Here is a 23,504-nt window from a genome sequence, read left to right as displayed (position 1 = left end):
TTCTTACCACACTCTCCATTGCTCTGTATTGTTGACCCCAAGTATTTGAAGTCATCCACCCTCGCTATCGCTTCTCCGCCCCTCACATTCATGCACATATATTCTGTTTTACTTTGGCTAATCTTCATTCCTCTCCTTTCCAATGCGTACCGCCATCTTTCTAACTGTTCTTCGGCCTGCTCCCTGTTTTCACTGCAGATCACAATATCATCTGCGAACATCATAGTCCAAAGGGATTCCAGTCTAACCTCGTCTGTCAGCCCATCCATTACTACCGCAAACAGGAAGGGGCTCAGCGCGGATCCCTGATGCAGTCCCACCTTTACCTTAAATTCTTCTGACACACCTACGGCACATCTCACCGCTGTTCTGCTGCCCTCATACATGTCGTGTACTATTGTAACAGATTTCTCTGCCACCCCAGACTTGCGCATGCAGTACCACAGTTCCTCTCTTGGTACTCTGTCATAGGCTTTCGCTAGGTCTACAAAAACACAATTTAGCTCTTTCTGACCCTCTCTGTACTTTTCCTTAAGGCAAATAATGCATCTGTGGTACGCTTTCTAGGCATGAAACCATACTGTTGCTCGCAGATACTTACTTCTGTCCTGAGTCTAGCCTCTACTACTCTTTCTCATAACATCATTGTGTGGCTCATCATCTTTATTCCTCTGTCGTTTTCACAGTTCTGAACATCGCCTTTGTTCTTAAAAATGGGGACTAGCACACTTCCTCCATTCTTCTAGCATCTTCTCTCTCGCTAGTACTGTATAGTATTGTCACTGAATAATCAGTTCTATTTTCATGGCCTTATAGTCCAATACGAAATATCTTTTGTTATTCAATCCCTACCAGCTCCTCGCAATCATCTCTGACTGGCATGACAAAGAAAGAGTTGCAACACATATAGAGTTAATCCTTTGATGCTGGTTGAAGAGTGGCTGGCAGCTTGTATGAAACGTAGATGTAACCCATATAAAATTTGATGTCGATATTTTCCCCCAAATTTTCACAGAAGTCAGAATTTTACATGTTAAGGTTGTTCGACTTGGAGGTTGCAAGATATCTAACCACATTAAGTCCTGGCTGTCATTTTTTTTCCACAGTCTTGTGTACTCACATGTTGTGCCTGCAGGGACCACAGCAGGGAGTCCTGGAGGGAGACTTTGCCCTTTGTATTAGTATGTATCACGGCTACGAGCTGCTCATGCAGATGGGACTCAGGTCGCTCTTCTTTTACGTCCAGGGGATCATGGATGGTTCCAGAGGTTTGTTTAATGAATATATTTGTACAAAATCTCTTAAGCAGCTTTCTCCGCATATCCTTTGCTAGGAGGGATATCATTTTGTAGCTGTGCGTTTTTTTTGACATTTCCATCCTTTGTTTTAGAAATGTCTCGGGCGAGGAATGAGCTGCAAAGAACTCCCACCTTCATGGAGCTTTATCATGAGATGGAGGCAAAGTTTGGGAAGCAACCTGGTATTTTTTCCAAAGCATATCATTTGCATATAAGGCTGGATTTATGCTGCAGGTCCAAGTGCCCAATTGTGTTTTAATGCTTTGATATCATTTTTTTCCCCAAAACATTTTATAATTACCTTGTACATGCACAAACTAGCAGGTTGCTCATGAATGTTGTTTTATATTGTCCATTCTCATGTTTTTATAGTCCTATATGAAAACACAGTGCTGTTTTCCAGATTTAAAAACATACAACAATGGTCTTTTTTGGAGTCTGGAACAGATGAATGGTATTTCATTTTATTCGAGTGGGTAATATTGATTTGATATACGACCATTAAGAGCTCTGATCTCAGTCCCGAAAATCGGTCCATTTCATTGCCACAGCAATAATATTCACACAGTTGTTTATTTTTACACACACATAGCTGATAAGAATGTTAAAGCGTTACTCACAACATTATTAATAACAGTTTTATGATGGCTATGGGGAATTTTTTTTTTTTCCACGTTGGAGGCCAAACATGAACGGCATGCATTCAACCGTGGAGAGATTATCTTGACGGCTTTTTTCTATTAATTACATCCCGTGTGATTCACACCCTTAGGCGCAGATGAGGCCTTCATTTATGGACACCCCAAGCTGCAGAAACTAGAGGAAGTAGTGTTGCAACACTTCCAACGGTTGGCACAGCGCCCGTCAGACAATAACGGTAGTTTTCTTGTGGAATCATAATTCACTTGTGAGGTGACGTAATTCATCTGAATGATGTTTAATGCCATGAACTTAACCCCCAGGTTCGGATGCAAAGGAAGTGAGCACACGGGTGATGATCTTTTCCTCGTTCCGTGACAGCGTGCAGGAGATAGCCAGCATGCTGGACCGCCACAGGCCGCTGATCAGGGTCATGACGTTCATGGGGCAAGCGTCTGCGGGGAAAGGAGTCAAAGGTTTCACCCAGAAGGAGCAATTGGAGGTGAAGACTTCCTGTTCCCTTTTATTGTGATCACATCGTCCACTTCCAATGAAAAGCATGTTGTTTTTAGGGAAAAAAAAATCAATGGCTTTTCTTTGTTGATAAATAGAAATTCAAAATATAATCAATTTGGGTGTAGTGTATATACTTTTCATTGGACACTAAATTGAGATATGGAGATGGAAAGTTACGCTCATAAATGCCACAGGTGTCAAAGGAACCTGCAGATATAACGCTCCCTTGGGGCTGTCAACGTCATAAAAATGACAGCACAAAGATTAGAAATTTTGAGAAGTGATGGATATGATCTTCCCTGTCACCTTTCACAATACCATAACATTTTCGTCTGTTTTTGATATTGAAAGGTTCAATTATTCTGTAATCTGTTTAATTTGTTGATAAAATGATTTGAAAATGTGTGGAAAAGGCAACATTTGAAGGTTGGCTGCTTATACCTAAATGTCATGACATCATTATTGTTTTGTGGCTTAGATATTTGTAGAAATGAGCTAATATTTTGCCACCCGTTTGTGCTATGAAAAAAAATCTTAGCTCACTAATCTATTTAACCTCCTGTGTGGGTTTTTTTCGGGCACTCTGGTTTCCTCCCATATCCTCAAAACATGCACATTAATTGGAGACTAAATTGCCCCTAGGTGTTATTGTGAGTCCGACTGTTGTCTGTTTCCATGTGCCCTGCGACTGGCAACAAGTTCAAGGTGTAACGCTGCCTCCTCCTCGAAGATAGCTGGAATAGGCTCCAGCACTCCCGTGACCCTTGTGGGGATAAGCGGCTGAGAAAATGGATGGGTGTATAGTTGTATATTGGTATACAAAATAAATATTGGTGTGGTTTGAATAGGTTGTGAACAGGTTCCGTCAGGGCGGCTTCAACACGCTGGTGTCGACCTGCGTTGGGGAGGAAGGGTTGGACATCGGCGAGGTTGACCTCATTGTCTGCTTCGACGCGCAGAAGAATCCCATTCGCCTCGTGCAGCGCATGGGCCGCACCGGGCGCAAGAGGCAAGGACGCATTGTGGTCATCCTGGCCGAGGGACGGGAAGAGAGGGTGTGTATTTTGATTCAAGTCGTAAACATCCATGGTATACATATACAGGACTGTAAAAAAGTATGCGCCCCCTTCCTGATGTATGTTTTTGCATGTACAGTGGTACCTCTAACTTACAAAATGAATCCGTTCTGGAAGTTGTTTTGTAACGTGAATTTTTCAAAAGTAGAAACGCACTTTACATGTAAATAACGTAAATTTGTGTTTTGATGTTATATTCAACCAGAGTTCTAGTGCAAATTGGGTAACACTGTTTGCATATCCAGCTGTATGTACTTCCATCCTTACATTTGCAATGCAAACGTAGTAAACTGCAATTTTGAAATTTCTTCTTAGACATACAACCAGAGCCAGAGCAACAAACGCAGCCTGTTGAAGTCTATCCTGGGCAACAAAAGTGGCTTCCACATGTATCCCAACAATCCCCGCATGCTACCCGACTGCATAACACCCACACTGCATAAGATGCACATTACCTGTGGCCAGTTTGATCACAAGGAAAGCAACACACGGTCTTCAAGGGGTCGCCGGTCGCACGCCCAGAGTCGGGCGTCACTCATCCATCCACAAAACCTCAGTAAGTGATCACTGATGGATTTGAGATTCAACTGAAAAAGTTGAATTTGTAGTTTCAGGTTGAGTGTGGGTTTTTCTCTGTGTCAGTTTCTCGGGAGGGTGCTGCGTCAGGAGGCTTTTTGAGCAGCACAGAGTATTCTGTGTGGGCATCCACCATGAGGCTTGCAGAAGATGAAGCTCAACCAATCTTAAGGCAGTCATCATGCTTCATGTCCCTACCACATGACGAAACAGCTCAGGTCTGTTTTTTTTTTTTTGTTGTTGTTGTTGATGGATTTATTTGAGGAATGGAATTTAAAGTAGGAAGAATCGTTTTTATTAGTCTCCCATTTGTCCCATCTGCAAACTCCTAATTTGGGCATTCATTCAATTCAGTAAGGTATTAACAATTTAATAACTCATGAAGCATATATATGGTTATATATAATAATAATAATGTATGAATTAAATGGCAATAACCTGAAAGAAAGTATAAGTAAAACAAATTCTAATTATAGGAAGTATACAGTATATTTGTTAAATATGGTCAGTAATCTAATACAAATAAAAAGAAAGAAAGATAAAAGGACAAGATAATAATCAATTAATCGATGTTTGATATATATTTTTTCTTTTTTGTAAAATTCATGTCTTGAAGCAATTGAGGCAAAATGCCAGGACTTGCGCTATTAATTCACATTTTGTTTGCTGTCTAAAAAAGTGATGTTCGCTATGGGAAGTCTAATTACATCCAGGAAGACCTCTGAAGCAAGAGTTGAGAACGTTGAGATTCTCACATCTCAATTAATTTAGTGTTCCTCATGGTCAATCAAGAATCTCATTTGCGGACCATAGTGTATGGAAATAAATAATACATTTGGGAAAGTTTCTGACGGTCACACCCCCCCCCCCCCTTTTATCAACCTGCATATATTTGTCTCGCATAAGCTTGCGTGCATGCATGATTGAACACAAATAGTGCAGCAACACATGCAGACAGACAATATAAAAATACTCATCTTTATTTTTTATCGTCTGCAAAAGTAACTAATAACAGTGCAGCATACTGAGCAGTTGTGATCATCATTTCGTGTTAGAATTATTGTATATACTATCCTGCTCTCTGGTGTCCAAAGCACTAATCAGTCGTCACTCGGTGAATTATAGGATGAACTTATGAGTAACCAACTACTGTATTTCTTTACATTCTGTTATTGCTGTATGGTTTTATACAGATACTCAAGTGCTGTTTTCCTTTAAAAAATATATATATATATAAAAAATATATATAAAATTTTGCCTGTTTAAAAAAAAAAAACTTTGGAGGGGTTTTGAATTACAAGTATGGTTGCAGAACAAATATAACTCATAAGTCAAGACAGTATTGTATTTTTTCATATAGCTCTTGTGACATTTTGTGGTCCTACCTAAAAATTTTTACCACGTATGTTAAATTAAAAAAAATATATATATATTTCTCAAAGGATGATGTTCCCAGAGGTGGAACACCCGTCAGAGAGCTTTCTCTCTGGGAATGGAGGCACTGGCAGCATCGAGCGCTTCCGACCCATGTCGTCGATCACTCCCTGCGCTGCCAGCATTTCACAAAGGTGATGCAGCTCGTAGACGGCATGCGAGAGGAACACGAGGTGAGCTGTTGTGTAAATTCTTCACTGTGAGACATTAGACCTCTTGAGCCGTTTATAAATCTATCTTATGACATTGAAGCATCATGGATTCAATTTGTCTCTTACAAAATAAGCTTGCACAAGCGTGGTTGTGTGGGTTAGTAGTATTTTTTCATGAAAGACTTTCTTGAAAGGAGTCAGCTGAGTTTTATCAGAATGTACAATTTTAATTTGGTTTAAGTAACAACAGTCATTCTTCTGACCTAGAAGGCAAATGCTTGACGTAACAAGTTCAGCAGTTTTTGTACGTCATGAATCAGCCGATAATAATGATCATTTAGATCCTCTTTGGTCCAGTTTTTTTTTTTTTTTACCCTGAAACTAACAACTGCTTCTGTTTTTAGATGATTAGTTGCTTAGCTCTCCGAGATTTGATACTTTGTTTCCACAGGCATGTTGGATGGCCCCAAAACACAATGGATGGATTGTTCCAGTTGCTAAAATCTGTCACAAGATTTATTATTGTCTCAAATCACAGAATTCCCAACATAGTTAAACACTGTGTGTTTTACATGTATCAATCCGGTCCTCAGAATCCACATCGGAGGGGTAATTTAATCCCACCAATGCTTTCTTACACACCACCTGACGTTTGCTTGAGCGCCCCAGGTATCTCCAATTACACAAACATTTCAGAATGCTGGGCCACCGATAAGACATCAGTCCAGATCCCCGAAATTGGGTCAGAGATTTCCGTAAAACCCACCTTTTGTTTTCCCACTTTGAGTCTTGGATGAAAAAAAAATATGGATGAAGCGAGGGGGCCCACCTGTCAAAACAAAGCCGGGAAGAGTGTAGGGTGAACTGGCTCACATTAATTTTAGGTCATTATTGTAATGGAAAACTACAAGTTTTGGTGACGGAATTTTCACAATTCTTGAATTCTGGGGTAAAATTTTTATCAGGGGTGTGACTATCTGACGTGGATTTTGCTTCCACATGATGGCAACCAGGCCTCGGTGTAGTCCATTTTTTAGCGGGTCAGGCAGTTTAGGCTGAACAGAAGCCATGAACAGGATAAGTGCTATACAAAATAGATGGAATTTGGATTGTAGTGTTCCAATTTCCCAGCACGTATTCCCAAGATGATGATGATGATGTGTGGAATTTAAGAGACTGCTCAGGTGGCTGGCATATTTTTTTTTGGACCAGAGCGTACTACAGTGTACCATGTTGTGACGGCTACTTTTAACAGGAAAAATATATGACTCAGCCATGTTGTGGCGGCCCAGTCAAAACTGGTCCTGGGCCCCTGTAGTCATGATACAGTACAGTACCATAGCTTTATAGTTATTTCATATTCAACATCTTTACACTGTATTATGTAAACCTTTAATAAAATGTATCTTATATACATAGTTATTGTTTTCTATGTGTTTCATAGAGGTAGTATAAAACATCACTGAATATTTTCCATCTCAACCAAAATAATGGAAAACTTGTAGAATGGACGGTTGAATTCCGGGGATTTAATTATATGTATGTATCCTGAGGTGGCACGGTGGCACAGCTGTAAAGGGTTGGCCTCACAGTTCTGAGGTCCAGGGTTCAATCCCAGACCCGCCTGTGTGGAGTTTGCATGTTCTCCCTGTGCCTGTGTGGGTTTCTTTCGGGCACTCCGGTTTCCTCTCACATCCCAAAAACATGCAACATTAACATTGGACACTCTAAATTGCCCCGAGGTGTGATTGTGAGTGCAGCTGTTTGTCTCGATGTGCCCTGCGATCTAGCTGACATCCAGTCCAGGGTGTACCCTGGCTCCAGCCTGTTGACAGGTGGGAAAGGCTCCAGCACCACTCCCCGCAACCTTAATGAGGATAAGCGGCTAAGAAAACTGATAGATGTACGTATCCTGACAGGTTGTCCGATGTACCAATTGACATCTCTACCAACTAGCCTGGCATAGGTATTAAAGCATTTTAGTTGTTTTTGTAGGTTTATGGGAATTGGGAACAATATCCCCCCCCCCCCAACATTGATTAATCCATCTCAACTCAACTTTATTTATATTGCACTTTGTAAAAACAACTGCATCTGAGACCTACTCCTGTACATAATTAAAAATCGACCAGAAGACATGTATCACAACAGGAATAACAACACCAATAATAGTAAAGTAGTCCTCTTTAATAAAACATATTCTTTCAATCGATGATATCCAATCACCCCAGCAGCACTTCGTCTCTGTCTTTACTGCCTCTGTTTTTATGTCGTCTGCCTGCTGTTCTACGAGTGGCCTGGTGGTGGTCTCAAGGTCTGTTAAGTTGTGGTCTGATTACCCAGAGGAGGAAAAAAAGAAGAGCTTTATATGTATTCCCCTCACATTGGCATACAGGAGATTCATGGATTTATGAGTGTGTTTGAATGCAAACAGATGCAGTTTTTGAACAGCAGTTAGTTTGTTCCTCGTTGACATAATGACATAATGCTCAACGGAATGAATTTTTCAAATTTCCCGTTTCATTTAGTTAATCTAGGTTTGAAAAGGGGGCCTGTGGTTAGGTTGTGGGTACGTAAATGGTGGTAAAACATAATAAGGAATAAAGAAACAAAAGAAAAAAAAATTAATCGGATCTGATGCAGTAGGCTGCCGACTCTCAGCCCCTTCAAGTGACTCTATGTGACTCCAAGGGACATTTTATCCATCCATCCATTTTCTTTGCCGCTTATCCTCACAAGGGTCACGGGGACTGCTGGAGTCTATCCCAGCTGTCAACGGGCAGGAGGCGGGATACACCCTGAGCTGGTTGCTAGCCAATCGCAGGGTCCATAGAGACGAACAGCCACACTCACAATCATACCTCGGGGCAGTTTAGCGTGTCCCATTAATGTTGCATGTTTTTGGGATGTGGGAGGAAACCGGAGTGCCCGGAGAAAACCCACGCAGGCATGGGGAGAACATGCAAACTCCACACAGGTGTGGCCAGGATCGAACCCGGGTCCTCAGAACTGTGAGGCCTACGCTTTACCAACTGATGCACCGTGCCACTGAACATATTTTACATTTTTATTTAAAAAAAAAAATAAATCACAGTACAGTACAACGAACAAATGTCACAGAGAATACATATAAGTATAAGCAGGTTAAATGTGCCTCCTGTCATCTGGTGGATGAGTATTTTATAGTTGTCTGTCGCTAAACCTCGCTGGCATAGATGGTGAACAAATGTCGTGAATAAATAATCTTTTTCATCCAAATTAATTGAAATGGGAGCATTTCCTCTGATGTTATGATCTGTCATGGAACAGCGGTTGCGAATCACTGGTTTTGACATCTGCTCATGGAAATCTTTAAAAGTGCAAAGTAAAAGTGGATCATGTAATCCAAACAGCAATTTCCACAAGATTTAGTGTATAAAAAATAAGGGTTTGAGTATACTGTGGTTATTACAGGCTGCATTTTAGCATGTAAACAATGTCAGAATTGCACTTGTTTTCATCTTTATGTGTGTCCCATTTCCCACACCTTACCCCCTGCGAGGGTAACGTTAGCCATGGCTTACTTCCATAGCTGGAATTTTGCAGAACACCGGCGCACATACAAAAAGCTCCAACTTTATCATTTTCCCCCTTTAAATCCCACTGCCACACTTTTGCTCTCTCCTTTTCTGAAAGCCTCTGGAGGTTGTTTTTCCTAGTCAGTTAAAGACATTTTCTGTCTGGCTGGCTCAAGAAGCAAAGTGCACACCGCGTTTTCCACAGCTCTCTTGTCACACGGCTTTTTTGTGATGAAGAGACGCAGGCCATGCAGAAAGACAGGCCTCCTTGCCTGCGATTATGCAATCCTACGACGCGTTACATAAAGGCCGGAAGCTGGATCTGGGTCAGGCTGTGATGACCTAGATGGGAATAAGAAGACCAGGAGACCGCAAAATAAATGCCAAACTACTAAACTATTTTGAGAGAATGACATGAGAAAGGGAAGTTTTGTTTTGGTGTGATGAGCACATAATTGTGTTGTATAAGTCCATTAAAATTGTCCTAAAAGTTTTGAATTAAGATAGTTAAATGAGTACCTGTTGCAGTTTTTCTACATTGCAGTTTAAAATGCACAATTTTGGAAGTAGTTGCTCTGTAGTGGTTTTTTTTTTTTTCCCTATTGCTCTCATCCAGGAACACCACACGGAGACGATTTGTTGTCTTTGCTGACAGTTCAGACGTCATTTAAGTAGGTTAAAGGCTGCGCTGTGTCTTTGCGTGCTAATTGTTAGCCTGTTAGTTCTCCAAACTCACTTTTCCATCATGTCACCTCAGAAAATTAGTTTGGAGCGGTACATTTAGGTCGTAAGTGCCAGTGCTTCAAACAATTGGGCAATGCGAGACGGGGTAAGGGTGTGGTCGGTCCAGTGTGGTATGCTACCTAGTTGTGTAACAATGCCGCACGTATTTGAAAGCGTTACACAAGCATCAGAAACGACATTTTGTTTTGTTTAATGACGCTAAATTAGCGGAGATTAAAACCTCGATTGGTTACAGTATTATGTTCAACTTGCAGGAGGATGGGCATTACAAAAGCTGCACTCACAATACTGTACCTCTGAACAATTACTGTTAATAATCTCTTAATTACCTCATTATTATATTTTAATGGGGGAAAGCCCATGGTACAATTGTTGACGCTATCTTCCACAGAGATTTTTTTTTTTTTAAACACAGAGTGCCCAAAATATCTTTCTTCAAATTTCCCAAAGTTGTATTTTTTAGAGTCAACTCCCACTTGAACTGACCTTATGATTGATATCTAACTGGTTCAACAGCTTTAACTACATATCATCATTTCTAATTATTTACATTTCCTGGTCACAATATTAGGTACACACAGGAGCTTGAGAACTTCATAAAAGAAACTTATAATTAAACTGTATATGCACTGTTTAATTTTGTGTACTTTGGAAATTAGTTATTGTAGTATACATTTTTTAATAGTTTATCATCTGATATACAGTATTTATAAATTAAAAAAATGAATAGTAGAATAGTTAACCAATTAGTGATGTCTTATCTTAGTTTAAATAATCATGAAAACAATATTCTGCACCCCCCCACCCATCAAAATATTGTAAACCTTGAGGCCAAAGATTATCCATGGTGTCCATGCATGCTTAAAAAGTCTTAAATCGGATGTTCCAAAATGTTAGGTTTGATTATTCTTCAAGCCTACACTTCATTTTTTAACTAGTTAAATAACGTTGATCAAAACATATATTGACATACTTCCATATTTGTCAGTTTAACATAAATTACATCCATCCATCCATTTTCCTTGCTGCTTATCCTCATGAGGGTCGCGGGAGTGCTAGAGCCTGTCCCAGTTACATCCTGAACCGGTTGCCAGCCAATCGTAGGGCACATGGAGACATACAAGTCACACCCAAAATCCCACCTAGGGGAAATTTAGAGTCTCCATTTAATGCATGTTTTGGGGATGTGGGAGGAAACTGGAGTGCCCGGAGCAAACCTAGGCTGTCACGGGGAGAACATGCAAACTCCGCACAGGCGGGGTTGGGATTTGAATCCCATTCTTCGGATCTGTGAGGCCAGTTGCGCCACCGTGCCACCACATCAATTGCAATGCCTCTTATTATACTTATAGTTCACTGGCATAACACATCAGTTCGTTACACTGGGGGGTGTTTTCTCTTTTTGACTATTGACGATGTCAATCCAAACAGGAAGTAGGGCATTGTTGACTTTCATGCGTTTGGTTATAGAACTGGCAACACCACCACACTAATGTCCAATTTGATCACACCTCCCGTCTTTCGGTCCACCCTGGCTCATCCCCCCTCGTCTATACAAGCTCACCTTTCATTTTGCTCTGTCCTCACGACGGGCAGCTTCCGCCCGCTGCTTGCTGGTTCATTAACGCCCAGCACCCCCGGGGGAGGGTGCCACTCAGGACAGATTAATTCCAGCTCGTATGGTTTAGAAGCGTGAAAGATTTTTTGGCAATAACTGTGTGTGTGTGTGTGTGTGTTCATAGTCATATTTATGAAATCTTATTCATCAATGAGACGGAAATGCCTTGTGTAAAGAATTTGAGTCATGAATTTAATGAGTTTAGACTTGATAATATGAAAAATGACAAAAACGTGGGAGTTGAAACCATTGATGTGAAAAGACTTACTACTCTCACCAAAGCAAATGTCAAGGTTCATTTAGTTATTTATAAATGATTTGATTTCATTTTTTTTTTTGTCCTGATTGGTCAAGGAGAACAAAACAGTTTTACTGTCACAGGGGTTAGGGGCAGTTTTTAAGATGCAGCTGTGGTTTCTTAGTATTATGATGGATATTTATTGAAGAAGTCGATAAGTAGAACAGAAAAACAGTTCGGGGGGATTGAGAAAAGAAGACAAAAGAACACTGATTGTAAACATCCATCCATCCATTTACTTAGCTGCATATCCTCACAAGGGTCACGGGGAGTGCTGGAGCCTATCCCAGCTGCCAACAGGGAGGAAGCGGGGTACACCCCGAAGTGGTTGCCAGCCAATTACAGGGCACATGGAGACAAACAGCCGCACTCACAATCACACCTACGGGCAATTTAGAGCGTTCAATTAATGTTGCATGTTTTTGGGTTGTGGGAGGAAACCGGAATGCCTGGAGAAAACCCACGCAGGGACGGGGAGAACATGCAAACGCCACCCAGGCCGGACCGGGATCGTACCCGGGTCCTCAGAACTGTGAGGCCAACGCTTTACCATCTGATCCACCGTGCCGGCTAATTGTAAACAGGAAGAGAAAAATAAATCCTCATCTATTTGGAACAAGTAAACATTAAATATGAGTGATGTAGTGCTACACCCTGTGAGCGAAGGACAGGACAAGCTAGGAGAGGAGAAGGATGCATAAAAAGGGTCGTGAACCCAGACTATGTACATTATTAAAGTCTATAGGAAGAGACTGTGAGTTAGAGGATGCTTCCAGGCTTGCGTCTCTTGATTTGAGACAAGACTTGCGACTTGCCCACCTGGACTTGCGACACGACTCGGTACTTGAGGGCAAAGACTTGAGACTTACTTGTGACTTCTTATCATTTCAGTCTCAGGCTGAGATCATGTGTGGCTCCGTTCGCTTCCTCGCTAGATAGCAGCGTGAATACTGCATGCACCAATAAAGCAGTTGCATTCTAACCGTGGCAAAAGAAGGGACTAGAAAGTCCAGAGGTTGATCACACTTGTATGTGCTTCTTCGCAGGAGGACTGTTCTTACGAGCGGGAACTAGCTCCATATCTCAATAAAGCTGATGCCTGTGGGTTTTTAAAGACGGTAAAGAAAAACACAAGCTCAAAACCTGTCAAGCAATCAGTTTCTGGGTTGGAAACCCAAAGAAGTGATGACCAAGCAAAGAATGCACAAGAACAATTTTTTAAACCGAACCCTCATGCACATCTCTCCGTTGAACCTCAGTTGGAGAATGACGAGCCTGCTATTGTTATTGAAGATGTCGTAACAGTTGATTACCCCGACCCTGAGGAGGTGGTGATCAGTAGGGACAATGAGGAAGACGTTGAACTTCAGGCCATGTTTTATCTCCCCAAATGGAATTCCCGTCCCCCCACTTCTGGCATCCCGGGAAGAGACGGGAACCTTGAAGCCATCTTGGCCAATGTGGTCGAGCTCCTGTCCCGATCACCGCCGCCTCTTGCAGATTTAGACGTCTTTATGGCTGACTCGACGCGCCCTCCTCTTCCTGATCCTCCTCAGTTCCACGTCAGCTTCACCTTGGATGTCGACGACGACGATGACGATAACGATGACGATGAAGTGAAAGCGACCGATTCTGATCACGGATGTTCTGACACGATGTTCAATGTGTCTCCAGGAGATAAGGAGGGATTCCACCACGAACTGCCGTCTGTCAAAAGTCCAACCTGGGATGAGGTCTTTGACGATAAAGGGGAAAATAAAGATAGCGAATCTGAAAACCACGAGCAACCTGTTGGTGAAAGGAAGGAAACAGCGGTGGACTCGAACGCCAATGCGCAATCCGCATTGGATGCCCACCAGGTGGAAGACAGCATAGACCTGTTTGATGACGACGACGCCTTCCTGCAGCTCACCATCCCAGATGTCCATACCCCGGAAGGGGATGTCACGCCGCGGACTTCCCCCAGAGTGGAGGCCATTACTAACAGAACCCTGGACATGTTGGCTCACTTACCAACATCTGACGCAGGAATAAAAAAGACTGCGGCGTCACTTAGTAGTGCAACAATGTCAAAGCAAAAAGGGAATGAGTCTCCCACGTTGTCAAAAAGTGGAAAGTCGTTTGATGGTTTGGACTTTGTTGTCAACTTCGACCTGGGCTATTCCATGGAGGACTCAGAAGAGGAAGACGACGCCGTGTCATTGAACACCGCCCTTCCGCGGCCTCAGAACCAGGCGCCGTTGCCACGCTCATCCAATCCATCCACACCTTATAGCTTTCACAGCCCCGCTGGACCTTCACACTCCAACCAGTCCAGGTTTTCCACACCCGTGAGACTCCCGGGGCGGAAGTGGGCTCATCCGGTGTCACTGTTGACGTCAAAGTCAGGCCCGCTGCCGTCACCGGTGGCCTCGCCGAGCGCTGCCGGGCCCGCTGCAATTGGCCTCTCTCTCAGTATTCTGAAACGAAGACGACGGGAAGATGGCCCAAAGTCACCAGTGGAAACTCGGGACGAGCGTCCCATTGTGTCCGATTCTGAACAAGGTTTGTTTACTCATGCTAGGGCTTGGAAGTTATTGTATTTCCTTGTATTGTATTCCAGTGGCCTTATTTATGCAACTACTGAGACCTCAAGGCATCGATTATGAATTAAAATGACTGTATAACATGAGTATAGTGGGATGGGGACAGAGCCCTGCTGCAAATAACGAGTAATTGATGCAACCCCAGAAGGTTTGTAAATTCTTATAGATCTGTATCTTAACTAACTTCAACATACTTCCTTGATACCGATGCATTGTGCACAAAAACAGCAAATAGGGAGTTTTTCCAGTGAATGACAGAGTATAGAAAAAAAAAAAAAAAACCTGCAAAACCCAAAACACTAATATGTGGGGAACCACTGTCCGCCCATGTAGTTGCTAGTGGTGTTTAGTTACTAAACTGCAGAGAGCTCCAGGTGTAAATTGGCCAGTGGTGGCTCTGCTCAAGCGCCATTAATTTTAATTGCTAGATTTATTGCTGGTCACATTCAAAATTAATAGTTGCTGGTGGGGTTGGAAAATATCGAGGCCAGGAGTCCGCTAAATAGCCGCAAAACAAAAACTTCAACGTGCCTTTCATCAAACCGGAACACATTTTCCAGCACGTGTTTGGGAGATTTTGTTATTAAACCAAGGTTGAACTTTTTGGCCATAATTTCTGAAGGTGCTTATTACCAAAAGAACACCATAAGTCAAGTATTGCGGTGGAAACATGCTTGTGGTTCTTCATCTGGAACTGGGTTCTAGTCAACATGGACAAATTATGCACCATTCCACATACCAGTCAGTGTTGGTACAAAACCTTCAGGCTTTACGAGAACGGAAATGAAAAGCCTACTAAAACATCTGATCTTTATTTTGGGTTAATCAGGGGCATTTTAAATAGTAGCAGGTGTGTCCTGACTCCCATTTAACAGAAATTGGGATGTTTGATTTAAATGACGGGCGGCACGGTGGATCAGCTGCTAAAGCGTTGGCCTCACAGTTCTGAGGAACCGGGTTCAATCCCGGTCCTGCCTGTGTGGAGTTTGCATGTTCTCCCCGTGCCTTGCGTGGGTTTCCTCCCGGCACTCTGGTTTCCTCCCACATCCCAAAAACATGCAACATTAATTGGACACTCTAAATTGCCCCTAGGTGTGATTGTGAGTGCGGCTGTTTGTCTCAATGTGCCCTGCAATTGGTTGGCAACCAGTTCAGAGTGTACCCCGCCTCCTGCGCATTGACAGCTGGGATAGGCTCCAACACTCCCCGCGACCCTCGTGAGGATAAGCGGCAAAGAAAATGGATGGATGGATGGATTTAAAAGATTAATTCTGAGCACACTTTTGAAACCACTTTATCCCAGTTTTGTTTTTTTTTTTTTTTTTACTTCGGCTCTTAAAATTTTTTTTTATTCATTTCTCCAGGTTATGGGGCACATTATTAATGGAATTTTGAAATTATGTATCTTTTTTTTGTATGGGAAAAGCCCACATTTAAACAGGAGTATGTAGACTTTTGACATCCGCTGTATATTGCACTGTATATGTTCCGGCTGTTAACTGTGAAAGCTTCTTTTATGTCTTTTCTGTATTGGTATGTCTTTTATAAATGGTTTTATTCTTACATTTTCTCTTAGCGGCGTGCAGCGTAGACAGCGATGATGATGTCGTCCATAAGAAAAGACTTGTGAAGAAGGTCAACCCTTTGTCGTCTCCAGAGGCAGCGGTGAAAAGACACGAAAACCCGCATAACATGAGAACGTGCTACGTTTTCTGATCAATCGTAGATGTTCACTTAGGCGACAGAGAAGCAGTGATGTGAGAGTGATCAGTTCAGATTGTTCAGGCTCTCATGAGGAACATTTTGGTCGTCATGGCAACCGGCATGTTGGAAGAATCAGGAGCTAGAATGTTTTTTGCCCCAACACAATAACACAGAGATGGAGTCATTGTGGCAAAACGGGTACTCTTGTGGGCTCTTCACTGGCAGACACGTCCTCAATGTGGTTTTTATTTTGTCTCCTAGTCCACGATCCTCTCTGATGCAGACTCACCGATTGTGAGGAGGAAACGCGTGACTGCACTTAACACAGTGAGACGGTCGTCATTAGCCACGTGATGATGTAAATGCATTCACAGCTTCGCACATCAGTTGACCCCCTTTGTCATTCACGTCCCCAGTCCGGAGAAACCGAAGCTGACGAAGACGACGATTTCCAGGCCGACCGTGGACTCGCACGCAAAAGGACGATACAACCAGTCCACCAAATCAACACTAAGGTGTAGCTCACATCCACGTAATAACAACCGAGCAATCTCTCCCCACAATCACCACCTACCCTCCCACAAATGCCACCTTTTCCTCCTTAGAATGCCATGTCTATAATTCACACTGGTTTTACCCTCTGCGTTTTTCTCCCCAAGCGCACTAATTGTCGAAAGGTGCGTCAGTTCCTGGACGACCAAGCGGTGCTGTCAGACGACGAGGGAGGCGCGGTGGTTTCGTCTGACGAGGAGGACGGAGAAGAGCAGAACTGTTCTCTTGAGGGCTTCGTGGTGGACAATGCACACTTGTCTCAGGGACTGAATGGTACATTACTGACCAAAAAAAAACAAGTATTTGTATACCTGGCCATTACATCTTCAATAATTGAAAATGGAAGCAAAAAGAAGAGCGCATATAGCCCACTCCTCGTGCTCGCATTTAATGAATGGGGAAAAAAAAATGTAATCTATATTTGTGGCGCATGAAGCGGGCACATTATCAAACACAAATACGAAATTGAGAGCACAAACGTGAAATTTAGAATGCCTTGTTCACAGATGCTCATCCATCCATTTTCTTTGCCGCTTATCCTCACGAGGGATGCGGGGAGCCCCGGAGCTTATTCCAGAAGGAGGCGGGTTACACCCTGAACTGGTTGCTACCCAATCGCAAGGCACATAGAGACAAACAGTCACACTCACAATCGCACCTAGGGGCAATTTGGAGCGTCCAATGATTGTTGCATGTTTTTGGGATGTGGGAGGAAACCGGAGAGCACGGAGGAAAACCACGCAGGCACGGGGAGAACATGCAAACTCCACACAGGCGGGTCCGGGATCGAACCCGGGACCTCAGAACTGTAAGGCCGACGCTTGACCAGCTGATCCACCGTGCCGCCTGTCCACAGACGCATTTTCAGAAATATTATAATATAGCCATTTAAATTTACTTATTTAAATTCACGATTAATAGTTGGGCAGGTTTTCCAGAGACCCAAATATTAAGTTAAAATGTTAATTTCACATAATACAGTATGTCCCCTGTGCCCTGCGATTTGGCTGGCAACCAGTTCAGGGTGTACCCCTCCTCCTGCCCGTTGACAGCTGGAATAAGCTCCGGGACTCCCCGCGACCCTTGTGAGGATAAGCGGCTAAGAAAATGGATTGATGGAGTATGACCCCTTTGAATTTGGTTTCTTAAACCTGTAGATGTAAACCACCGCAGGTCAAGCAATTTTTTTTATTCCTCCGTTTTCGTTGGTTCAAACGATTCCCAAATCTCCACTTTGCTTTTGTGCTCCTTTTTCTCGCTACTCTAAATTTCCTCTCAGATTTTTTTTTTTTTTTTTTTTGTCGTCACTGTCTTGTTACACTCTTATGCTCCCGTTTTTTTTGTTTTTTTTTTATCCATCAGAGTCCGAGATGCAGGGGATATACTTGAAGTCTTTAAGGAGCCCGACTCTCCGTGGAAGGTTTAAAATGTCTTACAGAAACCGTCACAACACTGACATCTTCTCCCAGGTAGGACAACCTTCAGGTTTCTTTGGGAAACTATGCAAATGTGGTAGACACGCAGACATTTCTCAAGATTGTTTGACACTTCCTCTTGGACGCTGTTACCACTTCGCAATGACAATATACACATTTAAGGCATTTATATAATTTGAGGTTTCCCACCATGACAGCCATTTTCATTGAAATACAGAAACTTTGTAGCATCTGTACAGAAGGTTACTTGCAAGTGATGAAGAGACAGATGACACTATCTGCCCCCACTTTGGTTTGCAGGTGCCCGAGCAGGACGAAAGCTACAAAGAGGACAGTTTTGTGGTGGGAAGCCAAGAGGAGGAGGAGGAAAAGGAGGAAGAGGAGAGCTCTGAAGAAGACTTGGTGCTGATGCCGGAAGACTCGTACGTGGACGGCAGGCGGCAATACGCCACGCGACGCCATGTCTTCTTGCGCAAAGCCAGAGCAAAAAACGGCACTCCCGGAGGATGTCGAGCCAAGCCGAGGAACAAGCGTGGTCGGGTTCTCCGCTTGGTAGATTCAAGCGAAGATGAGGAGCAGGCAGATGTTTCGGACACATCAAATCAACAGAAAACATCATCCTCTTCCGTCACTTCCGAGGTGTCATTGCTCAGCAGGAGACTGAGGGAAGAACAGCAACAAGAGAGGTAACCGAATAACGAATCTGTGATGTAAGGTCACAGGTCAGCACAGTGCTGAAGTGGATAGAACGGCTTTACAGTCAAGAGTTTCCAGGTTTGAATCTGATCTCCAGCCTTCCTGTGTGGAGTTTTTCATATTTTCCCTGGGCTTGTACAAACCCATGATTGTCAATATCTGGGCCCTGTGATTAGTTGGTGACTCGCCCCTCATAGATCAAATGTAATAAGATCCAATATGAGCACAATGAATTACAACCTGATTGAAGTCTGAATACATTAAAAATGCTTTTCTATAAATAGTTTATTACTGCGATTGACTGGCGACTCTGTCAGCTAGGCTTATCCTCACCTGCGACTGAGAGAAAATGCAATAGAAATGAATGGTTTGGTGACATATTATTACCTTTTTCCCCCTGCTTTATTTTTTGATTGGTAGTTTAAAGCACTTTAACAATCGTTTTAGCACTTTTTAGTCTGAGATGTGTGAAGAAACAGAAAAACAGACTCACGGGGCACAAACATAGACACGCACGATAATGTGGCATGACCTCACATACTTGAACTTCATTTGTTCCACAATTTAATACATCTGATAAGACTGTTTACTTGGTTTGGCATGTGCTGCTGTCTTGCTTGGCAACAAAGTTTTGAATGGAATCAACGATATCTGGTGAAGTTATGGAGGACAGCGGATTCCCACAAGCCAAAAGAAAGAAAGTAATGTGTGCTCCGTCCGGCAGGTGTCGCCAGAGGATAGAAAATCAACATGCACTTTCTGACCAGCTGGATTTTGACACGTCAGACTCACATGCTAAGAAACAGCCTCAGGTACCCCCCCAAAAAAATCTGAAATAAAATAACATCCAGATAGTTCAAATTTTAAAACAACTTTATCATAAGGAATAATGGAAACTTTCTGTACAGGCAATATTTCAAAATAATATTTAACCTGTGACATAGAGTGAATACACAAAAAAGACAATTCCTTTGTATTTTATAATGACTATCAAATTGGCCATATTGCTCACAGATTAGATTCCACTTTATCGTCATTACATGTCACCGGTTTAAGACAATAAAATGAATGTGGGTTACGTCCAGGAACCTCCGACCACCATCCCGGATCCTGACGGAGCCGGCCCGTCCGTCGCGGAGAGTCCGGTGTGCATCGTCGTGGACAGTCGCTGCCTCGCCGGCGGCGTGGAACTTGTGACCGGCCTGCGCCAGCGCCACGGCGCCACCGTCCACGTGTGCTCGTTGGACGGCGGCTACTTCATTGTCAGCGCCCGCACGGCCGTGGAGAGGCACCCCGAGTCGGAGCTGGCGTCCCTGCAGAACCGCAAGCGGCTGGCGGAGAGAGTGAGCAGCTTGCAGGAGCGCTTTGAGCGCGTTTGTTTCATTGTGGAGAAAGACAGAACCAAGCCAGGTCAGTCGAAATTTCGTACTATACCCATTACAAGAAAACTGCACCAGGCCCACCCGCGCGATAATCATCCAGTCCAGTCAGTATCTTGATATGCTGCACGTGTGACGTTGATGGATTATCTCAGAAAAAGCAGGGATGACAATTTTCCGTGGATTCGCGGAATTCCGAGTTTTTTCAGCTGAAAATGTCGTTTTTGTGAAACGTGTAAATCCATTGCGAATTTTTTTTTTTTTTTTTTTGGGGGGGGGGGGGGTTGATCAAGACCGGCCGCCAGCATCTATCGGCAACGCTCGTCGTGAAATCAGTCACAGCTGTGATAGCGGAAAACGGCATTGCTATCTATTTACGTCATGGGGTGTCAAACTTATTTTTCTCGTGGGCCACATTGATGTTCCGGCTTCCCTCAGAGGGGCGTAGTGACTGTGAAACGAGAAAAATATCATCATATTTACATCATCAATTTATCAACTCGTTTTGAAATCAGAAATCAGGGGGAATGTGTTTTTCAACTGGTAACACAAAAATGCTTGTAAAATCTCAAGTTCATCATTTATGATAATGACAATTTTGGGACAAATTTTGTGCGAATCACGCAAATTGACACTCTAGATTTGGCTCCGCGGGCCACATAAAATCATGTGGCAAGCCGAATCTGGCCCCCGGGCCTTGAGTTTGACATCTGTGGCTTACGGCATTGTTATCTGTTTGTAATAAAAACAACATTCCAATTTCCAGCAGCATTTTGGTGGTATTTTCACTCTGATGTTAACATTTCATAGAGAAGCATTCTGTTTACTACGGCGTAGTTATAATTTATAGACATACGTGTGCATATGTTATCGAGCGGTCTGCACGTTTGCCAGTATGGCGAAGGTTTTGGAGCGAAAAATGAAGATCATGCCAGGGAAATTGATAAAAACCACGGGGTAAAGAAATTGTTTCAGATGGGCATGGCTTAAAAAAAGTGTAACCGTGCAGATAGGAACCAAAACGCTAACCGAACGCGTGCAAAAAGTGGACACTCCCGGCAAAGCGCCGTGCACTCTGTGTTCCAATATGATCAATTATGGGAGCCGAGGAGCAAAAAATATCCAGGAGCATATCCAAACCAGGAAACACAAAGGTAAGTTGGACGTAAATTTCCCAAATATTAGATAATTGACAACTGTTAATGCGTTAGGGATTTTATCACTCACTTTTATATTTCATGATCTCTTATATTTATTTATTTCTGAAGTATAACTTGTAAGTGCAGTACCCTATTTGATATCAATTTCACTCACTCTACATTTTATGTCTGAAGTTTGGCAAAATTATTTTGGTTGTTTGGACTCATATTTTAAGTTTTCAAAATGTTTTGATTGCCCTGTATTTACACTGTCAGAAGTCACCAGATGTCACCATTCAACAGTGTGTTTTATAAAAAAAAAAATTCATCCCCAAAGGGGGGGGCGCACCCACCTTTGAACCCCCCCCCGAACGCAGATATTTTCAGTGTTTTTCCCAAAGTGGTCATTCTCATCCCTGGTGCTTTTCAGGTGCTCCGGTAGAAATGATCCAATTTGACTGCGTGCGTGTTCCAGGTGATGCATCCCGTCCTTTCCAGCGCACCCACTGCTACGACAGCACCCTGGTGGCATTGGTGCGGATCGGCGTGCGCCTGCTGTGGAGCGACGACCCCGCGCAGAGCGCCGCCCTGCTGGTCGAGCTGGCGCAACTGGAGCGGCGCAAGGGGCAGGCGTTCGCACCGCCCTCCTCGGAAGTGAGCGGCCAGCGCTGGCAGCAGGCCCTGCAGCTCTACTTGAGCATCCCCGCCGTCAACTACGTCCACGCGCTTAACCTGAGCCGCCACTTCGGTTGCGTCGCCCAGTTCATCAACAGGTAATAAATTTGGAAAAACGCTGCGTGCAAAGACAATTTGTATGTGAAAATATAAATGAACCCTAATAAACTTGTAATAAACTTATGACTATTGTGTGCACAGCTCGGTTGAAAGCATAGCGCAAGGAGGCGGCATGAGCGCAGCCAGGGCCGAGCAGGTCTACCACTTCCTCCGATACAATTGCGACACCTCCCTCGTGGAAAACGCAGGCAACCCGCGCGAGACGGTAACGCAAACTCTAAGAGTCTAATTGCTGCAATTTATTTTCTTTATTTAGCTACAATTGCTGCTTTTTTACTCAAACGGATCAGTTGTCAGCACCACGAGCTTCATCAAGCTATAAGATCAACCCATTTGCACAACAAACGGAGGAACCTCCGTTTGCTTCGCTGCGTAACATGCAGACTAGGAATTCACGATATGGCACTGAAATGAATTGTTTGTCAGAAAGAAAATTATGTTTACAGGCATCAGAGTGTAAAAATCAATGTTAAAGAACTCTATTAAAAACTTTTATTTGTGTACACAACAGTATGATTTGTGTTTTTGAAATCCAATTCATACTAGTGTGTCATTTCCAGTGGTAGATGTTCAATGGGGTTAAGATCTGGGGAGTCGGCTGGCCAGTCAAGCATTGTGACGGCATGGGCATCGAACCAGGTTTTGGTGCTTCTGGCGTTATGGGCAGGGTGCTGCACTGAACATTGGGGCCCAAATCATCACTAACTGGATATTTCACACGAGAGCTCAACCATCTTGGGTTCTGTCCTTAACCAGCCTTCCTCCAAACAATTGGACCTTGAGTTCTGAATGAAAGGGACACTTTACTTTCTTTGGAAAAGAGGACTTGGACCACTGGCCAACAGTCCAGTCGTTCATCTCTTTGGCCCAGTTGAGACATTTCCTCAGCCTACGTTGGCTTGGGCTCAGAAGTTCTCAGAAGAACCCGACAGTTGTAACCCATCTCACGGTTGTGTCTAAATGTGGTAGGATTTGAAGCTGTGACTCCTGCCTCATTCCACTCTTTCCGACTGGCATCTTGACAACTGGTCTTGTTCCTAACATGTAGTTTCTGGTTGTTGTTGGAATGCTGTCTTTTACTAAGGCTCCCGGCGGCGAGTTTTGGGTCTCACCGGCAGATTTCAGAAGCCTCGTTCTGCTTGTCGCTTGCGAGGATGTCCCGAGTCCACATCCGCGGTTCGCCCGTCAAACTGTCCTCGTCGTTTCGGTCTACGCTCTTGGGAGCCGGTTTGGTGAAAATTTTGGATATGGGTCGATGGGCTATTTGGGTACCCCTGCGTCATTTTATCGTGGAGCGAGAGCGTTGTGCT

At 43.4% G+C, this 23,504-nt stretch overlaps 1 protein-coding gene across 5 annotated transcripts in view; it reads left to right on the top strand.

Moving 5' to 3' along the window:
- fancm (FA complementation group M) overlaps positions 1–23,504 on the top strand; it is a 66,202-nt gene that overhangs the window by 28,362 nt on the left and 14,336 nt on the right. For 4 of the 5 annotated variants that reach the window (XM_061843208.1, XM_061843211.1, XM_061843209.1 and 1 more), the window contains exons 6-24: positions 1,136–1,268; positions 1,391–1,480; positions 2,071–2,175; positions 2,261–2,439; positions 3,302–3,508; positions 3,845–4,085; positions 4,172–4,323; positions 5,548–5,712; positions 12,955–14,452; positions 16,070–16,158; positions 16,459–16,524; positions 16,614–16,712; positions 16,857–17,022; positions 18,112–18,218; positions 18,486–18,871; positions 19,606–19,693; positions 19,967–20,291; positions 21,875–22,172; positions 22,276–22,399. In XM_061843208.1, the coding sequence (XP_061699192.1) occupies positions 1,136–1,268; positions 1,391–1,480; positions 2,071–2,175; positions 2,261–2,439; positions 3,302–3,508; positions 3,845–4,085; positions 4,172–4,323; positions 5,548–5,712; positions 12,955–14,452; positions 16,070–16,158; positions 16,459–16,524; positions 16,614–16,712; positions 16,857–17,022; positions 18,112–18,218; positions 18,486–18,871; positions 19,606–19,693; positions 19,967–20,291; positions 21,875–22,172; positions 22,276–22,399 (4,518 nt within the window). Of the gene's footprint in view, positions 1–1,135; positions 1,269–1,390; positions 1,481–2,070; positions 2,176–2,260; positions 2,440–3,301; positions 3,509–3,844; positions 4,086–4,171; positions 4,324–5,547; positions 5,713–6,142; positions 7,010–12,954; positions 14,453–16,069; positions 16,159–16,458; positions 16,525–16,613; positions 16,713–16,856; positions 17,023–18,111; positions 18,219–18,485; positions 18,872–19,605; positions 19,694–19,966; positions 20,292–21,874; positions 22,173–22,275; positions 22,400–23,504 lie in introns of those variants that run through there. The other variant, XM_061843212.1, reaches the window with a different exon arrangement.

The sequence above is a fragment of the Syngnathoides biaculeatus genome, chromosome 15 (assembly GCF_019802595.1).
Source record: "Syngnathoides biaculeatus isolate LvHL_M chromosome 15, ASM1980259v1, whole genome shotgun sequence".
NCBI lineage: Eukaryota > Metazoa > Chordata > Actinopteri > Syngnathiformes > Syngnathidae > Syngnathoides > Syngnathoides biaculeatus.
The sequence above is the reverse complement of the archived record's forward strand: the minus strand, read 5'-3'. Positions and strand labels throughout refer to the sequence as shown.